We start from the raw sequence: 18,383 nt of genomic DNA on the forward strand, positions 1-18,383 counted from the left end.
TCATAATACTGTGTGTGTGTGTGTATGGGGACGTGTTAATTGAACTTTGAAAAATGCAGTTTCAAAATTTAAAGATTTTTTTGCATAAATTCTATGCTCAAGATCAAAAGGCTTTGGGTTTTTTTCTCATTCACCTCAAGATTTTGACACCATTGGTTGCTATATATTGCTGGGATATAAAAATATAATAAAAAACATAGTGCGCTTCCTACTAAGAAACATTTAATTTTTTTGGCCCCCTCCGCATAAGTATGTATAGACAGCCAGTTCAATTAAATCCGTGTTGATTAAAATCAGCGGGCAAATAGATGTGAAATCACTCATTCGAGGTACACAGAATTGGTTGTAGTGTTAATCCGGAACCCTTAAATTCTCAAGCCCATATTTTTAGATATTTGTCCAACTTTTTCCCTTTTTAACATCCAGCAAACATAGTAAGCAATGAATTCGAAAACTTTAAGGTGCAGAGGCAAAAAACAAGCGCTATTCGCCTTGGCTTATAGGTATTTCCTTCTAGGAAATGGTTTTTTATACATTTTGCAACACACACAGCATAATGAATGGTAGGAATGACGACTTTGTTGCGGTTCTGGCAGTGCAAAATATATTGAAAGAGACAAAGAGTGTGAGAGAGAGAGAGAGAGGAAACATTGTACAAATACAAACATTTTCATTCTTCCTTTTATTTATTTTTTTTACAAAATTTGATGGAATAATTTCAACAAATTGGGACCAGGCCGGAGGTGTAAGAATTCCAAGAATCAGATATCGACACCGTTTGACAACTGAAAACTGGCAATGACTTTCAAACCACCTAATGGGCACAAATTCCAAATAAATTGCAAGCAGAATCTTTTGATCCAGACACTATGATTGAGTGACGCTCGGTGTTGGTGGTGGTGGTGGTGCTATGAAATTGTTGGTATTTCTACAATCTTTGGTAAAATTAGATCAGGTGTAAAGAGTATAGAACATACGCTTCTATAACAGGCAAACAACAGTGGTTAATTGTTTGTAACGAAACGAAACGAACGAACGAACTAACAACGAGACAGCTAAACTTACTTTTCCACAATGACGGCGGAGATGCGTTATAGAACGGTTTTGGCGTACTGTTTGTATTTATGACATTCGAGTTCGAGGAGTTCGAGGTGATTGTGGAGGTGGTATTGTTTTTGGTGGTTTTGTTGGAGACGGCTTTGGCATTTGGATTGGTGGTTGTGGCGGTGGCATTGGTGGCGGTGGCTGCTGGGCCAAATGGCGTCGCCACCAGTGGGTATTGTTGGTGTGGTTGTGTGGCAGTAGTATAGGACGGTAATGATGATGGCGATGAAGATGCATAAAATGAAGATGAAGGTGCATGATGCATGCTATGTATTGATTTCATTTGCTGTTCATGTCCTATCGATGATAATGTGGAGTTGGTCGCAGGTGGGAAACTGCCAATACCGCCAGCAGCTAAACGCCCCATTAGGGTTTGCCTTGCAGCGGCGAGGGCAGAAGCGTTTGCATTTGCTGGCAGTGTTGTGCTATGATGGACGGACAGTGAAGGCTGTGTCTGCTTACGCATAAAGGTGGCTTGTGGTTCGCTATTCTTATAGAGGCCGCCTCTAGCATCGGCCGTAGATCTGCTAAAATGACTACCAGGCCCTAGAAAACTCCCACTGATAGCACGCATTTGATCATAGCCCCCGCCGCCGTTGCCGAAATACGATGAAGAAGATGCTAATGGCTGTGTTGGCTGTGGCCTGTGGCGCAAAACTAAAATAATACAGATGATGAACCAATGATGAGATGAGTCTATACTTATGTGATATACATACAATCAATCACACATACACATACACAAAAATATATGTACAGAGAGGGATCTTATTTACTTAAAATATATATTATGTGTACAATTTATTGGAAGCTAACTACGTATGTGATATTGGTTACAAATAAACAATGGGATAAGCAGCTTCAAACTATTCCTGTTATACCACTCCAAAATAAAAAAAAATTTAAAACCAAACAACATTAGCTTGGAATATTTAGACACTTTGATATTTACATATAGGTTTATAACACATAGGAAAATTGGAAAAACATTCATTCTTAGTGTTAAAAGCAAAGAAAACAGTTTGTAAGAACACAAATGATTTGAGGTGGAAATAATGAAATTCTTATCATATGATCTGAGTGTGTTGTTTGAAACCAACTTCAGTGATCTAACCATTATTAATAGTATATGAGCCATTCCATGTCAAAATGGTGGGTGAAACCGCTTCTGATCCTGACCATCTCATCTGCAGAAAAATAAGTCAACCAAAGCAATACGACGACAACCCTATAACATACTACACTGATCACCTCACCAGTCTTAGATTAAGTACAATGAAATCTTCAGAATAGCAACAATTGTTACACCATATTTGTCTAGACTTTTACCTATATGCAATACAACAACAAAAATAAGCCTTCACCCTTCGCTCTATCTACCCTTAAGAGGAAAATCGAGCTCAGCCAGATAGCACCGATATTTTAGCTGCCTGACTAGTGACCTAAAGTTTCATTGTGGTTTTTTAAACAGAAAAGATATTCAGACTCCATAACAAAAGTAACCCACTAAAGTCAAGGTGTTATGCGATCAAGTGCCTATTGTAGCAGTAGAGTATTGAGAGTCATTGCTATGTTAAAACGAATATAGGAGCCTTAGGCATTACTATCATACACATCCGTGCTGAAGAGTCGGCGATCTCTTCACTCCTTTCTTCTGTAACTAATAACTCAGTCGTCGGGTTTAAGCGGTATCTTGCACAAATACTGAGTGCCTATGACGCTCGATATGACAAGGCTAGTTATTGACGCCTTTAAATAATCAATGGCCACCCTGATCCCGAGGCGATCCGCCTCTTACCTACAGGAGCTTGACGAGGATCGCTACCTCCACATGGAAATGTGGCTACAACAACAACAAAATGTTTATTTTTGCTTTTAACTTTTTTGGACTTTCATGGCCATGTTTCAAAATGTGTATACGCGCCTATTTCAAATTCTTTCAATTATCTGTCGGAGCCACTTAAAGAATATGTTAATTAATAAAGTGGTATATAATATATTTATCTGCATATCGTAAGGAGATTATATTCCAAAGTCTCGTAAAAAATCTCTTTGTTATTTCAACAGATTTTACTTTTTATTACTATTTTACGAGTGTATGCAGAAATTACAATAAGTGAGGTTAATATTTGGTTAAAGTAGGCTCATTGAACAAAGTTTTTTTTTAACTTTTAATAGTCTATTAATATTTTGTGAATACGGTTTTTGGTGCAAATGTCTATAAATAGTTTATAAAGTCTTCAAAACTTTTAGTTAGTGTTCTTGTCATTCTGCATTACTGTAGGGACCTGAAGTTACTGATTAGAGGAAACTCTCGCTAAGGGGGATTTTGTTTCACACACCTCTTACTTAAGATATATTTTCTTTATATCTGCGACCAACAAAATGGATCTTAGATTTCCTTACCTATCGTGTTTTACATTTCGGGTTCTTCAATATAGGCCCACATTTTCGTATAGTCCTAATATAACCGCACCACTAAGCTTTAGTTATTTTCAGATTTTGTCCACATTGTCTCACTAGTGTACCAAATTCCTACAATCCCCATCTATTATCAATTAAACAGTAATAAGTCAGCCACAAAAGAGTTAGCTGCTATGCAAACAAGCGATTCATAACATCTCTACCACTCTTATATAGACACGGAATGATAACGCATATACTATATACATACATGTACTGCTTTAAACATGTAAAGAGAGCTGGTTTGGTGGAAGGTTGTTCTATTCTCTATTGAAAATCAAAATGAATCCAACATACCTGGCTGTATAGCATTTCCAATGATTGTGCGTGCATTCTTGAGTTTTTGTTCTCGCTCGACCGCTGGTGCAGCAGTACCACCTACAAACTGTTGGGGTGACTCGCTGGTCATTGCTTCCGGTTTGGCACATAATTGATTGACATCATTCGATGATTCCGATTGAGCTTGTCGTATCAAGGCTATTGAATTTTCCATAGACTTGCGGGCATCCTCCAAAGAGAATGATGAGACCGAAGCCTTGGAGTCACTGGCTTCAACATTTGACTCCGCCGTCATATCTTCAGAGATGCCAGCAGATTCGGCGTTTTCGGCAGCCGCAGCAGCTGCCGCAGCAACTTCTTCAAGTGCACGACGTTCTCCAGCGGTGAGCTGTTGACCAGGCGCTGCACCACCTGTGGAAGCCTTACGTTCATATTCCTTTTTATAACTGCCCACACTGACTCCGGGTATAACCAATTTCTTGGGTTTGTCGGCAGCCGCACCAACTGCTGCATTCATTTGTTGGAATTTCTCAGCGGTCTCAAGTATGCGAGACTTTCTACGCTCCGAACTGAATTTGTTGAGGGGAGATTCGTCCTGTAAACTACATTTGCGCACAAAAGGCTTGGTGCCGGGCGCTTCCGTCGTTGCTGTGGTGCCTGTTGTGGGTTTCGAAGGTTTGACCGAGCTGGTTTCGGGAGATTTGGCACTTTCTTCGGCATCAATTTTGCCGATAACATTAACCAAGTCAGCGGTTTTGTGTTTGTTGACAAATTTCTTAATGACTTTGGTGGCACCCTTGGTCTTTTCGGGCACATCCTCGCTGGCATCCAGTTTTGTGCTGGTCAGTTGTCGCACTAATTCCTTTTCGGGAGAGAAACGTTCCGTCGCCACAGGAGCCGCTGCTGCTGCCACACTAGATGGTGGTTTCTCTTGTATTAACTGTTCGCACAAGTCACCAATAGCCTGCATGTCCTTGACTGAAAAATTGCGTGAGGCATTCGGTTTAATGTTCGAGGAGTTTGTGGTAACTGTTTCCTTGTTCCGCGCTTCTTCTATCTCTTCGGTCTCCATGGGAGTAGGTTCCTCCTCAACTATTGTTGATGACTGCTCGGCCATGGCATGTGTACTGCCCGGTTTCTCTTTCTTTTTGAGGGCCACACCCGTGGCGTTTTCTGTTGATACTGTATTTTCAAGTTTGCGTTTGCTTTGTATTGGACTTTGTGCAGGTGTAATGGTACGTGTGGGAGAAGGCATGAGCGCTGCCTCACCACCAGCTAGACGTAGGAGAAATAAATGGGGACAGATGAGTTATGATTAAATGTAGGATTATTGTGTTTAGTTCACTTAAATGTCAGGTGAGAGACGACATTGCGTACACATTGTGCGGCGGTAGTGACCACGGGGTTTGAGGGAAATGGCAAAAGGAGTGGACAAATGGATACAAGGAGGGTTTACGACGAGAGGCATGGGGTTTTGTGGGTGGGGGGCAACGGGGGAGGATTAAAAAAATCACAATAACATCAAATTAAGAGAATTTTCAAATGTATGTACAAAATTAATGCTACAACATATGTTACAATAGTTTTGAAAAACATTAAATGAAAACAACCAGAAAGGAAAGGCTAACGGCTCATTTAAAACTTAGTAAAGCAAACAAATTTTTTGTAATTATAAGAAAAATTGATTAGAAATCTTACATCGTTAGTTATACTAAAATGTAAGGAAGAGGAACTTCCCCTATTACTTTGGAAGAAAAACACGAAATCATTTTCTAACTTTTTTGCTTGAAATTTATGTCATACTTGTTTCGAGTTTATGATTGAAAGTAACATAAAACTTAATTTTAGACGGATGATTCCAAAAGAGGAAATATTCTAGATGAAAATTCACTATAAGTCCCAACATAAATTATTTGGTTACAATAAATTTTAAGAAAATTGCAACATAAATTTGTATATTCTAAATGTAAATGGTTTGCATTTTTTTTAAAAAGTTTTTGTGCTTCACAGTTTTATTAACAAATGCTAACAAACACACAGACATAACTACGGGTCCAGTTCCTTTCCTTCTGGTCAAAAAAATTTTACCAACAAATATACAAATCTACAAACTCGCTATACCACCAAAGTGGCATAGGATCTACAAACAAACATCTAAACTCGATAAATAACTTACCAGCTACCATATCCAGAATTCTCCTTTCGGCTTCTGTTGTTGTATTGGCTGGTCCAATTTCACGTATCGAACCCACCGAATGACTACGCGGTATAGCTCCTGCCCCTTTACCAGCTGCACCGGCGGCATCAGCTGAAGGCACTACCAACTGATCTGCTGTTATGGCAGCTGGTGTAAGCGAAAGTAAAACATCCAATCGCACCGGTGTTTGATTGGCCAAATCTTCCGCCAGTTCTAGACAGGAAACATTGTCGTTTTCATTCACCCACCAGTGGGAGCAGATTTGTTCGATTGTGGCACGTTTGCGGGGACACACTGTTAACATCTCACGAATTAAGGAGGAAGCTCGCGAGGGCTGTTTTGGTTCGTAATAATCGCCTTGGCTAATTTGTTTCACCAGTCTTTTGAAATTTGAACCATCGAAAGGCATAGAACCATAGACTAGAGTATAGAGGAGGACACCAAGAGACCAACAATCAACTTCGGGCCCATGATAGGGATTTCCTTCAACGATTTCTGGCGAGGCGTATAAAGGAGAACCACAAAATGTGGCCAGCAATCGTTGATCATCGAATACATTTGAAAGACCAAAATCGGCTATCTGTGGAACAAAGCAAAAAAAAAGAATTAATAGAAAAAAAAGCTTGTTCTATTTAATGTTATAAAGCTTACCTTAGCATTGCCATGTTCATCCAGCAGAATATTTTCCAATTTTAAATCTCTATGGCAAATTTTATGCTTGTGACAATAGTAGACAGCTGTGGCCACTTGGCGAAATATTCGACGTGCTTCTTCCTCGTTTAGCACCTTGCGATCCGACAAATAGTCGTATAGTTCACCGCCAGCGGCGAATTCCATAACTAAGACCATTTTTTCACGATTTTCAAATACTAGAATAGTAAACAAAAACAACAATTAGTTGGTGGACTATTATAAGGAAAATTTATTAATTAAAAATTATATAATACTCCCAAAATATGACTATAACATGCTTTTCAAGTTTCTGACTCTCCCCTTATCCCATCTATTAGGTAATGGGGCTTATGGACTATTTGTTACCCCAATAGAAAACAGATTTGAAAAGTTGAAAAAGTAGAATAAAATTCAGACCACTAGGGGACCATGGAATAAATCAGTTTATTTTGGGGCTGTATTTATTGAACAGTGCAGACATGCACTGTATTTGGCGTCGCGTACAAATAATTACCTTAAAGTACCTTTTCCTTAAAGGAAGTGTAATTTTAGTACTCTTTCCTTAATGAAAGAAAAGTCGTGTACTCTTTCCTTAATGAAAGAGAAGCTTTGATACTGTTTCCTTAAGTAAAGGGTAGATTTAGTACTCTCTCCTTAGGGAAAGGCTAGTTTTAATAATCTTTCCTTGGGAAAAGGGAAGTTTTTATAAACTTTCCCTAGGAAAAGGGTAGCTTTAATACTGTTTCTTTAGGAAAATGGTAGGCTTAATAAACCTACCTTAGGGAAAGAGTAGTTTTGGTACGCTTTCCTTTGGGAACGGGTAGTTTTAATACTCTTTCCTTAGGGAAAGGGTAGTTTTAATACTCTTTCCTTAGGGAAAGGCTAATTTTAATATTTTTTACTTGGGTAAGGGGTTATTTTAATACTCTTTCCTTAGTGTAAGGGTAGTTTTAACATTCTTTCCTTATGGAAAGAAAAGTTTTAAAAATCTTTCTTTATGGAAAGAGTAGTTTTATTACTCTTTTCTTAGAGAAAGGGTACTTTTAATATTCTTTCCTTAGCCAAAGGGTAGTTTTTGCACTCTTTCCTTAGGGAAGAGTAGTTTTCATACTCGTTCCTTAGGGAAAGGGTAGTTTTAATACTCTTTCCTTAGAGAAAGGGTAGTTTTATTTCCTTAGGGAAAGGGAAGTTTCCATACTCGTTCCTTAGGGAAAGGGTAGTTTTAACATTCTTTCCTTACGGCAAGAGTAGTTTAAGAACTCCTTCGTCAGGGAAAGGGTAGTTTCAATACTCTTTCCTAAGGGAAATGGTAGTTTTAGTACACTTTCCTTAGGGAAAAGGTAGTTTGAATACTTTTTCATTAGGAAAGGCTAGTTTTAATATTCTTTCCTTGGGGAAAGGGTAGTTTTAATACTCTTTCCTTAGGGTAAGGGTAGTTTTAATACTTTTTCCTTAGGGAAAGGGTAGTTTTAATACTCTCTTCTTAGAGAAAGGGTACTTTTAATACTCTTTCCTTAGCGAAAGGGTAGTTTTTGTACTCTTTCCTTAGGAAAGAGTGGTTTATCTTTCTTTCCTTACGAAAAGGGTAGCTCTAATACTCTTTCCTTGGGAAAAGGGTAGTTTTCATACTCCTTCCTTACGAAAGGGTAGTTTTAACATTCTTTTTTAAAGGAAAGTGTAGTTTTAGAACTCTTTCCTCAGGGAAAGGGTAGTTTTAGAACTCTTTCCTAAGGGAAACGATAGTTTTAATACTCTTTCCTGAGGAAAAAGGTAGTTGAATACTCTTTCCTTAAGGAAAAGCTAATTTTAATATTCTTTCCTTCGGGAAAGGGTAGTTTTAACATTCTTTCCTTACGGAAAGTGTAGTTTTAGAACTCTTTCCTCAGGGAAAGGGTAGTTTTAATACTCTTTCCTAAGGGAAACGGTAGTTTTAATACTCTTTCTTAAGGGAAAGGGTAGTTTAATACTTTTTCCTTAGGGAAAGGCTAGTTTTAATATTCTTTCCTTGGGGAAAGGGTAGTTTTAATACTCTTTCCTTAGGGTAAGGGTAGTTTTAACATTCTTTCTTTACGGAAGGAGTAGTTTTAACAATCTTTCCTTACGGAAAGAGTAGTTTTATTAGGGAAAGGGTAGTCTTAATACTCTCTCCTTAGTAGTTTTAATACTCTTTACTTAGGAGTTTTAATACTCTTTCCTTAAGAAAAGGGTAGTTTTAATAATCTCTCCATGGGGAAATGGTAGTTTTAATACTCTTTCCTAAGGGAAAGGGTAGTTTTAAAATCTTTCCTCAGGAAAAGGGTAGTTTTCATACTCGTTCCTTAGGGAAAGGGTAGTTTTAACATTCGTTGCTTACGAAAAAGAGTAGTTTTATAACTCTGTCCTCAGGATAAAGGATAGTTTTAATACTCTCTCCTAAGGGAAAGGTTGGTTTTAATACTCTTTCCTTAAGGAAAGGGTAGTTCTCATACTCTTTCCTTAGAGAAAGGATAGTTCTTATACTCTCTACTTAGGGAAAGCCTAGTTTTAACATTATTTCCTTAGGAAAAGGAAACTACTCGTTAAAGTGAAGTTTTAATACTCTTTCCCTAAGGAGAGGGTAGTTTAAATACTCCTTCCTTAAAGAGAGGGTAGTTTTATAACTTTTTTTTATTTTAGGATTTTCTACTCTAAGAAAAAGATAGTTTTATTACTCTAAATTTAGTACTCTTCTCTCGTCATAGGCTAGTTTAGTACTATTAGAGAAAGGGTAGTTTTAGCACTCTTTGGAAAATAGTAGGTTTAGTAATTTTTGAAAAAGGGGAGTTTAAATATTTTTTGGCAAAAAGTATTTAAAAGTACTCTTTGCGAAAGGGTAGATTTAGTATTCTTTGCGAAAGGGTAGTTTTAGAATTTTTTGCAAAAGAGTGGTTTTAGTCCTCTTTGTGAAAGGGTAGTGATAGTACTCATGACCATGAGAAAGGGTAGTTTTAGCACTTCTTAACTTGGGAAAGGCTGGATTCAGTATTCCATCCCGTTAGTACTCCTTGGCGTGGGAAAAGATAGTTTTAGTACTCCCCACCGTGAGAAAAGTGTAGTTTTAGTACTCCTTACTGTGGTAAAATGCAGTTTTAGTACTCCTTACCTTGGGAAAGGGTTCGTTTAGCGTAGTTGTTCAAGGTCTTAAACTACCTCATTTAATTCTCTAGAATTATTTTCGTATAATTTATAAAGTCCATTCTATGTTTTTTGATTCTATTCCTACTAATATAAAAAATTGGCCTAAATTCGTTTTAATCCAAACCCTAGTCTTTTCTAAATTACTACTTAATTTTCCACCAACATTCCATTAAGGAACAGGGTACACTTCTCTCGCATTAATGAGTGCTGTCCGATTAAAGTTTAAGCTCAATAATAAGGGGTCTCCTTTTTTATGACGAAGCCGAACGCCGTGCCACATAGCAACACCACTTAGTAGAGAAGTTGTAACATGGCAGCATACCTCACAAATGTTGCCAGCATTAGTAAGGGGATACCACCGCTGAAAATTTTTCTGATGTTCACGACGTGGTTTGAACCCAGGCGGTCGGTGGCTTCCAAACCCCAGTTTTTAGTTTTTTAATTACTGTTGCTAGATGACTTACCTTCATAGATGTGTATTATATTAGGATGCTGTACAGAGCTCATAATCTGTACTTCTCTTCGTATTCTCACTAAATCAGATTCAGCTTCTATTTTGCATTTTTTAATGGTTTTTATAGCAACCTCTTGTCCAGTCTCTTTGTTAATACCCAATTGTACCTTACCATAGGTACCCTGTCCTAATTTCTTAATAATATCGAATCTGTAAAAAAGAAAAAGAAGAAGCAAAGGAAAACATTAAATCAAATAATGCCTGTAATAAATAAAGAGATACGTCACTTTCTTGGAACACTCACCTTTGTCTCAATTTCTTTCTGTGATTATTCATCTTTACATCGCCCGTATTGGCAATGCCACTCATAATATTGTCAATTTTATCTTGTGGAATACCCGATGGATGGGCGACACTATTAGTGCCGCCAGTGTCTTGATTGCCTATAACCATTTTTGTGCCTTTAGCCTAATGCTGAAACTAGAAAAAAATAAAAAAAAATTAATTAGTAAGGAAGTATAAATTGAATGAAAATATAGTTAATGTTTCGTATTATAAGAAAAAGTCAACAACAGCTAAAACTGTTATAAAATTTATATGGAATTTTCTGTGGAGTAATTAATTCGTAATTAACATTTTATAGATTTCAAAAAGATCGGTCGAATATTGCAGCTACAAATCTAAATACTAAATTTCATGAAGATCGGCCGAAAATTGTGGCTACGACGCACAGGTGTTAGAGAGTTCGTGTGCAAAATTTCACAAGTCTAGGTGGTCCAGGCGCCTCTTGGCAGGCCCCTAAAGTTGGTCACCGCAGTACTCCGAAAAATATGTGGTGGCTGCTAAATCTTCATTTGTGGTTCAATTTTCAAAATTTTTTGCTGGATACAAAATAGTGCGCTTCAGATATACAATATCTCCACCGGTTTTGGAGATATTCAACTCTTAATTTTTGTTGTTGCAATTTTGACCGAGATCTGCTTTGTTTTTTGCAATTTACGAAGGCATTTGTGGTTCGATTTTAATTTTTATGCATGATTTGGATTTGTGTCAAAATTTACAACTTTGCCGCAACAACGGTCAATACCTATTTCTTCAGTTAAAAGTTATACAGTTTGGAATCATTATACTTATTGGTAAAAAAAAGTACTTTCCTTGATTAGTCTTTATTGAAAAAACTTGCTTAAATACCTTAATTTTTTCTTTTTTGTTTGTGAAGAGGATGTATAGTAGATGCTTTTTAAGACAAATATTAACAAGATATGTCCACTTAAACGGGTGCTATATGTACTTCAAAATAGGCAACTTTTTATTAAAAAATTGGAAAAACCTCTCGTGTACAAAGTTTCCAAAGGGCAGATTTAACAATTGGGCACATCTTTTTTTTTACTCCATATATCCTCTTAACCTGTGCAAAAAACATTTTGCAACTTCCAATATTTGAAGCCTCCACAGCAAATTTACTAAAAAAAAATTCAGATTTTGAAACCATCTTTGTCCGAAAGGAGTATTTTGGGGATTTTTGTTAAAAAAAAATCGGGCAGATTTTATTTTTAGTTTTTAAGGACACATTTTTCTGCAAAATTAAAAAAAAAATTGAATTTTCGTTTTCACAAAAATTAAGTTTTTACCATATTTTTGATTTTACAAAAATTTCTCATGAAAATCCTAGTTTTTCATGTTATCATACACTTTTTGTAGCGCCAAAATCGCTTCCCAATGTGCACACAACTATGATTTTATCACATATCCTGTAGTGTGTAATTGTGCAGAACATTTGAATAAAACTCAAAAGGTTGGTTTTTCCTCTAATTTGTGAATTGCAATATCAAAATACTGACTGATGCCAAATTTGGCCCAAGTATATGGAGGATGGAACTGTTAGGGTGGGATTTGGAGAGGGTTTTAAAGGGTATTAACGTACTTCACATACAAATTTTTAGCCAATTGGGGTAAAAAATCAAGAATTCAAATCGAAGGATCACTTTATATGGGAGCTATTTCCATATCTGAACCGATATGGCACAATTGCAATCCGCAACGACATACATACATACATCAATTAGAAGTATTTGTGCAAAACTTCAAGCGGGTAGCTTTATTCGTTGGACCGTTATCGTAATTTCGACAAATGGACGTACGGACGCATCAAAAATACCCGTATATATGTATGTGCTTTACTAGCTTGCCCGCTGCGCTTCGCTACACCTTAAAATGTCCTTTTTAAAATAAATTGTTCTTTAAGCAATTTACGCTGGTTCTCAGTTGATCAAATTCCTCTCAGATAGTGCTGGCAAAAAATTGATCACGCTATCGAAATTTTATTTTTTATCTATCGGCAAAGTTAAATTTTTTGCACAATTGAACAAATGTAAGCGATACGACCCTGAATTTATTCCATAAGATGCATTGCACCTGTATAGGGCGCAATTTATCCGATTGGTCTAAAATTTTGTACAATGTGTTCTCACATGACTTCCAACAGACTTTATTAAATTTTGTTTTATTCGGTCAGTTCATTGATATTGCTTCTATATAAATCAATCTCCTGGTTTTTACTTCTCATTTTCGCTTGATATATAGCTGATGGGAAACTAACGACAGTATCGATACATTATTAGAATATCGATATATTATTAGAAATATCGCTTGTTGCGATTATCGATGGTTTGCTAGCTCCATTCTCAAATCCCCGTTGACAATGGTATTTGGTTTAATTCATATTCATAAAATAATCTCCTTTTGGGCACTAAAACCAATAACAGATTGCTTTAAAAAACCATACCTTTTTGGTAATACATCTATTACCAAACGGTACTTCATTCTACTTTTATCCACACCAAGCGGTATTGATTTGGAAATATCGTATGTTGCGATTGTCAATAGTTTGCTAGCCCTATTCTTAAATTCACGTTGTCAATGGTATTTGGTTTAATTCATATTCATAAAATAATCTCATTTTGGCACTAAAACTAATAACAGATTGCTATAAAAAATCATACGTTTTTGGTAATACATCTAATACCAAACGGTACTTCTACTTTTCTACGTTCTACTTTTTAACCACACCAAGCGGTATTGATTTGGTATCATACGTGGTGAGTAAAGTAGAAAGAGAGGACAAATTTTGGATCTTCAAACGCGGCTCTATAAGCCCAATAACACACTTTTGTCTAACTTTTAAAGTGTTATGCAATTCTTTAAAGGAAAGCTGTGATCTAAATGGTAAAGGTGCCCCGGTAGCCGAGTTAGCAGCGTGCTTGGATTGCAACTGCGGGTTTCGTGGGTTCGATTCCCACTAGAGTCTGTCGCTACTGTGGTATCACAATGGACTATATTGGGACAATGGACAAATTGTCTAACCTAATGGTCTCAAGCTGGACAATATCCTTTGAAAGTACAAATGGATTTAGGACAAGATATAGCTATTTACAATTTATCTTAAAATATTTGGGTAAAACACACCAAATATTTTTATTACAAACATTGACAGGAAAAATATTGAATGTTGTGTACAATATGAAATTTTTTCGCAGTAATGTAAATTTTCCTTTGTCTGTTAATTCTCAGCAAATAAATAAAACATCATACAAGAGCGTACATACATTTATTTAATAATAAGTATAATGGCCGTAATGTAGGCCATTATATATGTATGAACAAGACATATGTGTATATGGTCCATATAAAATTATAAACAATTCAAGTCAACCTTGGTGATTGTTTTTTTTTTGGTTGGGTTTGGAAATATTTAACAACGTCGATACTTAAAAACTCTTTCACCCCCAACCAGTCCTCTAAATAATTGTGGGTTGGTTTAAACTATAGCAATTTTTTTAACATAGTTGTATATCGGATGATTAAAACAACATGTTGTACAAATAGGTAGTAGGTATTACCCGGGACACATGCTCTTATTTATAGAATATATCGGGTCAAGGAACTAACAATTGTCTAAACAACAACGCTAATCAGCTTTCACAACATATTTTCTCCCCTCCTTAGTGAAACAAGAAATTTTGTTGTTTGTGTATGTGTTTTTTTTTTAATATTCGTTAGCGAACGATTAAATGACCGCCAGCCAGTTGCTCAATCTGTTTATGATGTGTAGGCAACACTTGTTGTCTATGTCAAACTCATTCTTGTATATCTGTCTGTCTTTCTTCTGTCAATCTCTCTGCTCATTAAGCTACTCGTATTAAAAAATATTCACGTTTATGATAATGGCAAGTAGATATTTATTGGCTAGAATTCATTGCATAAATTATCCATCTCATTTTAAGCATTGATAATGATGATATGAGAAGAATTTGACAAAATAAACAATTCCACACTGAACCAGAACAAATCACGGAAAGTATATTTGCATTTTTAGATGAGTAATGCATACTCGAAAAATCAGTTTGTATCAATGTAGCCAATTAAGAGTTTAAACAAAATATTTACAAAACTGTGACCCCTTCTCAAAGGCCTAATTTTCAAATATCTTTTTTTTATTTTTAACTTTGCTGGGTCTGTAATTTGCCTTTATATTACACTAAGAACAACAATAAAAAGCAAAAAATGTATCCTATGATTGTCTGTTTCTTAGCCATCATATGGTAACACCCACCAACGTTTGCCAACCTGCCAAAACAAAATGATAAAAAAGGTAAAATCTTTGCACAATTAAAAAAAAAAATTGCAAAACATTGGCGGACGCAGAAGTCAATAAGATTTTTGCATATAAATAATTGGTATAAATTTGTTTTCTGCTATTCACAATAGAGGTATGCCTGCAGGTGGCAACACCTAATTGTGAATAACATACCATGGCAATCCTAAAGACAGATGTTCTACTTAAAGCCTAGTACTGCCTTTATTTGCAGCGAAAATGCCTATTAAATTATTGACAATTCGACTCCAAATATAAAATTTCAATGAAGTCTTTTTTTGACTAAAGAAATTTTCAATAAAACCTTTTTTAAAGACCTATTTGTAATAAAAAAATTACGAACAAGTAAAAGCTTACTTAGTTCGGCCGGGCCGAATCTTATATATATATTTGTAAATGGGACAGGTCCCAGACCTGTCACGGGATGGGTCCTCTGGTGATAGGGACCGGTCTCAGTTCTCTCCCCTTATATGGAAAAAACCTATAACTTTCATAAGGGTTTGTCGCTCGAGGTGACGAATTGCCACCATTCTAACACCGTAGGATAGGACCTGCGACAGTTCGAAAAGGATGAGTATGCTTTGCAAGTATTTTGAAGGGAGATATCATTGGTAAGCAAATATATTTAAGGGATAAGCAATTTTCAACAATAATTAAGCGACTTTCTAAAAAATAATTAGGTTGAAAAGAGGGTGCAGATATTAATCTGTCTCATGCCACTGTAGACATACACCTAAGCCAGTAATGTCCTGTGACAGGTTACTAATTCTTCACTTTAGGACCGGTATATTTGGGGCAATTGAAGTTATAAACCAATTGGGACCATACTCGGTGTGGCTGTTGAAACCAAAGTGGAAGTCATTGGCAAAATTTCAGCCAAATCGGATAAGAATTGCCCCCTCTATAGGCTCTAAAAAATATAATCGGGAAATCGTTTTTATGGGCTACATCATGTTCTTAACCGATTTATACCATACTTGGCACAGTTGTTAGAAGTCATAACAAAACACTTCGTGCAAAATTTCAGCCAAATCAGGTCATAAGTTCGGTTTATATGGCAGCTATATCAGGTTATTTACCAATTTAAATCATACTTAGTACATTTCTTGGAGGTCATAACAAAAAAAACAAATTGCGCTCCCTAGAGGCCTAAGTCAAGATCCCATATCGGTTTATATGGGAGCTATATCAGGTTATATACCGATTTGAACCATATTTAGCATAATTGGTGGAAGTCATAAAAAACATCTCATGCAAAATTTCAGCCAAATCGGATGAGAAGTGCGCCCTCTAGTGGCTCAAGAAGTCAAGATCTGAGGTCAGTTTATATGACAGCTATATAAAGTTATGGACCGATATGGCCCATTTAGAATCCCAACCAACATACACTGATATGTTTTTATGCAAAATTTCAAGCGCCTAGTTTTACTCCTTTGAAAGTTAGCGTGATTTCGATAGACAGACGGACATGGCTAGATCGACCAAAAATGTCTTGACGTTCAAGAATATTTATATTTTATGGGGTCTTAGACGAATATTTCGAGTTGTTACAAACGGAATGACGAAATTATTATATCCCACCCTATGGTGGAGAGTATAAAAATAAAAAAAACGACGTATATAAACTTGACATTTGCAGTCATATTTTGAGAAAAATTATAACCCTCTTAAATGTCTACTTTCTTTGCTCTTTGTACATTAGATTTATTCTACTTCGTTATAACAGGGTTGCCGTTTGTAATCAATAAAGCTTTGTTACATTTTCCTCAAATTTAATCAAGTTTATTGTGAATGACTGTTATAAAAGGAAAACAAAATATGGTAAGAGAGAGTGAGACATAAAGTTGATTAAAATATATATAGACAAAGAATTCGAGATTCGCACTTAGGTTGGTAGGTGGCGCTTGTGAATATAAATGAATGCGAATTATTTAAGAACATATCGCAAGCAGAATTCTGCTCTCAATGTCATGCAGTTTGCGTCGTTTGTATATTCTAAAAATACTTTATTCCCTTTCCCGTGAAGAAAACTATGGCATAATGCACGTGTAAAGGTAGTCCAAGCTTCAAAGCAGCTTGCTTTGAAGAAAAATAAAACAATTAAAAGCTTGACATTTGCTGTAAAATTTTGAAGGTACAAAAATTTCTCTGTTATTTTCATCTTCTTTGGAGATTGTGAAGAAAGTTTATATAGATTTTAAGTTATCAATGAAGCCTTTCATAAATTATAATTACCAACTTGAGTTCATGAAACGTGCAAAATTTTGATTTTTGCTTTTCAAAACATGAGCAATGATTTTACGTAAAATAAAGAGGAGTGCGACAAATTGATGACTAACAAGAGTTTATCGAACTGATTATTTTTTATTTATTTTTTTATTTGTTATTGATTCATCTTCATTGCAATAAAATGTTGGCAAGGCAAATGTGGACTTTGGATATGAAGATTTATTGGAGCAATTTTTGTTAGAATTGGGTTTTTGTATGGTCGTGTTGAATCCATCCAAAAAACGAAATAAAAGAAAAAATAATGGAAGCAAAAACTCACGAAACCCTTTAAAAACTTGGACTTTACTGGTAGTAACTTGTGTCAAGCTCCAAGTTGTACAACTATATAATAAAATAGATTTCACACTACTGTTGAAGATCCTGACTTTTGTATTATGTGAGATGTCACTGCATCTCCAAACCTTGTTGAGTTTAAGAAAGGCGCTTCTAGCCTTGTTAATACGTACACGTATGTCTGCTTCTGATCCTCCGTCCTTTGTTATTTTGCTGCCAAGATAGGATAAGTTGTCATCGTCTTCAATGATATGGTCGTTTTTAGTGACGGTGTCTCATCAATTAAGTCCTTGGTATGTTTATCCTCATGGCTACTTTGGCAGCAATTTCATTTAATCGTTCCAGTTTCGTCTTTATGTGCTCGAAGCGATGTAAAAAGAGGCATATATCATCCGCATAGTCGATGTATCCGAGGAAGTCGTAACCCAGCGTATGCCTCAGCATTAGTTGTTTCTAATACAGAGTCTAATAAAATTAAAAATAGCGTCGGTGACAGGATGAAACCCTGCTTCACTTCTTTGTCGATCCCGAAAGGTCGGCTCTCTTTTCCATTGAAACCGAAGATCTTCCTAATTAGTCTTACGACTTTTTCAGGAATGCCCTAATTCAACATCGTGCTCCACATTGAACTTCGCGAAACTATGTGAAAGGCACGCTCCAAGTCGAAGAATAAAAGGTATAGGTGTGTTTTAAGTTCTGCAGACTGTTCAATGATTATGCGCAAGGAGTTAATGTGGTCGTCACTAGAACGTCCTGGCCGAAAACCTGCCTGTTCCTTTCTCAAAATGCTGTCAAGTGCAGGCGAAAAAAGTTGCAGAAGAAGACTCGCCATCACTTTATTT

General features: G+C 36.2%; 1 protein-coding gene across 9 annotated transcripts in view; it reads right to left on the reverse strand.

Moving 5' to 3' along the window:
- LOC106080367 (mucin-19) overlaps window positions 1-18,383 on the reverse strand; it is a 99,354-nt gene that overhangs the window by 39,816 nt on the left and 41,155 nt on the right. For 8 of the 9 annotated variants that reach the window (XM_059363237.1, XM_059363232.1, XM_059363236.1 and 5 more), the window contains exons 2-7: window positions 10,630-10,805; window positions 10,336-10,535; window positions 6,695-6,912; window positions 6,023-6,623; window positions 3,865-5,121; window positions 1,066-1,761 (exon numbers count right to left, since the gene is read on the reverse strand). In XM_059363237.1, coding sequence (XP_059219220.1) covers window positions 1,066-1,761; window positions 3,865-5,121; window positions 6,023-6,623; window positions 6,695-6,912; window positions 10,336-10,535; window positions 10,630-10,778 — 3,121 coding nt within the window. In that variant the 5' untranslated portion in view covers window positions 10,779-10,805. The remainder of the gene's footprint in view (window positions 1-1,065; window positions 1,762-3,864; window positions 5,122-6,022; window positions 6,624-6,694; window positions 6,913-10,335; window positions 10,536-10,629; window positions 10,806-18,383) is intronic. The other variant, XM_013241716.2, reaches the window with a different exon arrangement.

Source organism: Stomoxys calcitrans, chromosome 2, assembly GCF_963082655.1.
Source record: "Stomoxys calcitrans chromosome 2, idStoCalc2.1, whole genome shotgun sequence".
NCBI classification, from domain to species: Eukaryota; Metazoa; Arthropoda; class Insecta; order Diptera; family Muscidae; genus Stomoxys; species Stomoxys calcitrans.